This window comes from Etheostoma spectabile, chromosome 19, assembly GCF_008692095.1.
Source record: "Etheostoma spectabile isolate EspeVRDwgs_2016 chromosome 19, UIUC_Espe_1.0, whole genome shotgun sequence".
Lineage (NCBI taxonomy): Eukaryota > Metazoa > Chordata > Actinopteri > Perciformes > Percidae > Etheostoma > Etheostoma spectabile.
The window spans coordinates 12,707,710-12,711,688 of record NC_045751.1 but is presented as its reverse complement, the minus strand read 5'-3'; the positions used below and the strand labels follow the sequence as shown (position 1 = coordinate 12,711,688).

General features: G+C 42.7%; 2 protein-coding genes and 1 non-coding gene across 3 annotated transcripts in view; 2 read left to right on the top strand and 1 right to left on the bottom strand.

Moving 5' to 3' along the window:
• The window catches only part of pfdn2 (prefoldin subunit 2), a 4,204-nt gene extending 3,379 nt beyond the window's left edge, over positions 1 to 825 (top strand). The window contains exon 4 of the mRNA XM_032544555.1: positions 1 to 825. This exon is cut by the window's left edge and continues 677 nt beyond it. The gene's annotated coding sequence lies outside the window, so the exon portion shown is untranslated.
• Positions 826 to 1,446: 621 nt separating this feature from the next.
• On the bottom strand, positions 1,447 to 1,528 carry trnas-gcu (transfer RNA serine (anticodon GCU)). The gene has a single exon. It is a non-coding gene; the product is annotated as a tRNA-Ser (tRNA).
• A 93-nt stretch (positions 1,529 to 1,621) lies between these two features.
• b4gat1 (beta-1,4-glucuronyltransferase 1) overlaps positions 1,622 to 3,979 on the top strand; it is a 3,472-nt gene continuing 1,114 nt past the window's right edge. The window contains exon 1 of the mRNA XM_032544544.1: positions 1,622 to 3,190. Coding sequence (XP_032400435.1) covers positions 2,087 to 3,190 — 1,104 coding nt within the window. The 5' untranslated portion in view covers positions 1,622 to 2,086. The remainder of the gene's footprint in view (positions 3,191 to 3,979) is intronic.

Here is a 3,979-nt window from a genome sequence, read left to right as displayed (position 1 = left end):
TTACAGTGCATTTTTAAGTAAACGCTTTTGCTTTTGGAAACTTTTGGATTTTGGACTAACAACTTAGAAATTAGAAAGCTGATTTCATAGGGCCCTAAAATAGGTTGAACTTTGCATAAGTCACCCTTGTCAAGGCAGTAGAGGTCCTGGAAGACATTTTGATAACATGTCATGAGCATGAACAAGATATTATACAGTTAACATGTCACTATAGATCAAAATGAATGTGTCAGCTTTATTTACGCTTTTTCTATGAAACATGTTATCACAACTCATAATTGTCTCCATACGCCATGCCCAGAACGGCTGCTGATTTGTATTCATCATTTGAGGTCAGTTATTCTTCAGTTATTAAAGCTCACTTTATGATGTGACCAGTGAGTGACAAGAAGTCAGTGCTACCATAACCTTAATAAAGCCCTGGCATTGAAAACAAAAGTTGTCATATTCTTTCTGATTTGTAGCACATGTTTGAGCTTGGTTAAATTAATTTGTTAACTCAGTCTAAACTGAGGAAACAGTCTAGGACCTGATGTTCGCCGTCGGCACTTTTTTGTGTAGTCGTAAAGACAAAAATGTTTTTGGTTATGGTCATGGATTAAAGAATGTCACAATTGTGTTTTGTATAGTGTCTTAAATCCTTGTTACTGTATTCCACAACGCCCTTTCTGACACCACCGCTGCATGTTTTTTTTTCAGGAAGTTAGACCTATTCAAGCTGTATCCCATGCATGTCTGTGGTAGATTTCATGTTAAGAGTGCAAAAATGTAATTAGACCTGTGGATTGCGAATAATGCAGTCAAATTAAATTGGGGTTGACTGATTTCCATATGTCTTTGTCCTAGATTTCTCTGTCTGCACTGGTGGATGAAAATTAAGCTCTAATAGATATTTTATACAGCCACAGCCTTTGCTTACATTGTTTATATTAGGCATAATTTATTCATACATTCATAGTTTTAAGGAGGATTAAGCAATAGGATTTTTTCTTTAACAACTCGCTTCTATTTTTGGCCTAGGTTCTGGAATACCAGATTTTTTAAAATTCAAAGATAGAAACTGCACAAATAACCCAATGTGTTTTTTTAATTCTAGGGGAGCACTTCCCCTCTATTTACAAGCGTAGTAAGTATACCTTGAGCAAGGCACTTCGCCACTAATTCTACCACATAGGCTATTACTTGTTTGTGCAAGACATACCCTGTTTACATGTGTAGGACTGTAAGATAGCATTGAATTGCAATGATACCTTTTTGTTGGTTTCTGGAAAACTATAGTTTTAGGGATGCCCTTCTTCATTTATTTTAGTTGATGACTAGAAAAACTATGCTGACACTGTACGTCATATTTATCTATGTAGCGAAAAGACTGACGGTCATTTTGCAAAATATAACTATAATGGTAAAACACTAGACATATATACACTTTAAAAAATAAATACATTCCGACGAGGATGGGATTCGAACCCACGCGTGCAGAGCACAATGGATTAGCAGTCCATCGCCTTAACCACTCGGCCACCTCGTCTTATGGATTACGTGTTATCGTTAAGATCGTATTTAAAAAATAATCATGGTAAGCCATATTGGTAGATGATCATTTTTGTGTACCTTTAACACCCTCGCTCTCACGTAAACGAATTTATGACAATAGCCCTTTATTCTCACGACGGACCGTTAGCACAAGTTCAACTAGGAGTGTTACAGGACCAAATTCGGTGGCGCCTTTTCTCACGACATTACGGTTACGTATATGTACATGCGCCGCTGTCGCAGTAGAGCAGAATGGTAACGTTCTTTTTTGATGGAGATCACGGAAACTACATTATATTCGTAATTTTATTCGGGCTGTCGATGGCCATATGAAAACCGGGTCAGTTATGCCACTAATCAGCAAAATATGCAAGTATTCGTTGCACGTCCAGCCAAATGTGCTCGGCTGCAGTGTTAGCATTGTGATAGCAATGTAGGCAATGTTAGCTGGGACGCTTGGACAAAAATAGCCAGCACTCAAGGAAACAGCAGCCTGCTCCAGTGTTTGGACCTGCGTTGTGTACACTAGTTGGCCAGTTTAAGTTTTTCTGGAATGCATCTCTCCAAGAAATGTTCTGTCTTCAAAGTGGTGCTGAGTGCTCTGATGATAGTGGCGCTCTTGCAGCTAATATACCTGTCTTTCTTATCCAAGTTTCACGGTAAGCAGCAGCGGTACCGATACTCTGAGCTCTTTGGAGGCTCTGGGGTCAAGAAAAATGGGCACCCCGAGAAAAACTCGCGGAAGGAGCGTCTGAGGTACTCGCTGTCTACTGGTGGAATCTTTGACAACAGTGGTCAGTACCGAGTGTACAAGAACTTGATCAAAAGTGATTTCACCACAAATCAGAAACCTGGATCTGACCCCAGCTCCAATGTCCTGGCTTTAGCCACACACACAACCATCAACAACCTGCATCACCTGGAATCTCTTCTGGCAAGGTGGCAAAACCCTCTCTCTGTGGCCATATTCGCACATGGACAAGATGTCAAGTTTGCCACAGCTCTGGTCTATGCGCTCAGCTTCTTCTGCCCTCAGATTCAATCTCTGGTGGACTTCCACTTGGTCTGCCTCTCTGGGGAGATGGCCAGTTTCCCTGAGCAGGACCGTGAGCATTTTGCAGGGCTTGAAGACTGTGCCTCGGTGTTCTCCAGACTGGAGACCCACGGGGATACATACAAGAACTATGCCATCAGTGGAAATGTCTCCTACCCCAACAACCTTCTTCGTAATGTTGCCCGGGGTGGAACAGAGTCCTCCTACATCTTGGTCATTGACATAGACATGATGCCGAGCGCTGACCTGCACCAGCAGTTCTTGGCCCTGATCATGAGGCGTGAGTCAGTTAGTGATGAGGTATTTGTGTTGCCTGCCTTTGAGATCCGCCACGCTCGGAAGATGCCTGCCAACAAGGCAGAGTTGGTCCAGCTCTACCAGGTCGGTGAGGTCCGGCCTTTTTATGAAGAGCTGTGCCCTCGCTGTCAAGCCCCCACTAACTACTCACAGTGGGTTAACAGCCACGTTAGAGGGACAGGCACCCTAGAGGTTGCCTACACGCTCACCTGGGTGGACCCCTGGGAGCCTTTCTACATCGGGCCCCACACTGTGCCCCTCTATGATGAGAGCTTCAAGCAATATGGCTTCAATCGTATCAGCCAGGTTTGTACAATTTCAACATTGGTGTGTAAAAGTTGACTTTTGACTTCTTGAATCCTAGTTTGATTACAAAAAACAACTCCAGGGTCACGTACCAGCTAAGGAAGACAAATGAATGAAAAGGCAGATAAGATAGGATAATTAAGATAATTTGTTTATTAGTCCCCAATGGGGAAATTACTGCACTACACTCTGTGTACACACTTTTTGTTAGTACTCACACACAGGCCTGAAATACACACACATGCTCAGGACCTATACATGCACTATACATGGAGAGATGTCAGAGTGAGTGGGCTGCCAGCTGTACCAGCGCCCTGAGCGGTCGGGGGGGGTACGGTGCCTTGCTCAAGGGCACCTAGCAGTGCCCAGGAGGTGAACTGGCATCTCTCAGTTCCACTCAATCACTGAGCTTTATTACCATCAAATCCCACGAAAAGACCAAAACCAACAAAGCACTGGAACGTCTTGTAATAGTTTCTGACGATAAGGAAAGCTGACAATAAGAAAAATATAGAATTTCACCAGCCTTGTTTATTCAATCTCTTTCAACCACTGTTCATTTGAGTACATTTTCATTCTGGGAAGAACATTGTGGCGCTCGAAAGACATGGAGATTTACCAAAGCAGTAAAAGTCTAATTAAAGACACTTTTGACTTGCATTATGGGAATTGTATGATCCAGTGTTTTTGAAGTTTGACCCACTCTCAGGAAAGTCAGGATATCCCGGCCTCTGCTGCCTCAGTTTTAAACTTTTTACAGGTACAACCCCCCCCCCCCCAACTTTATGA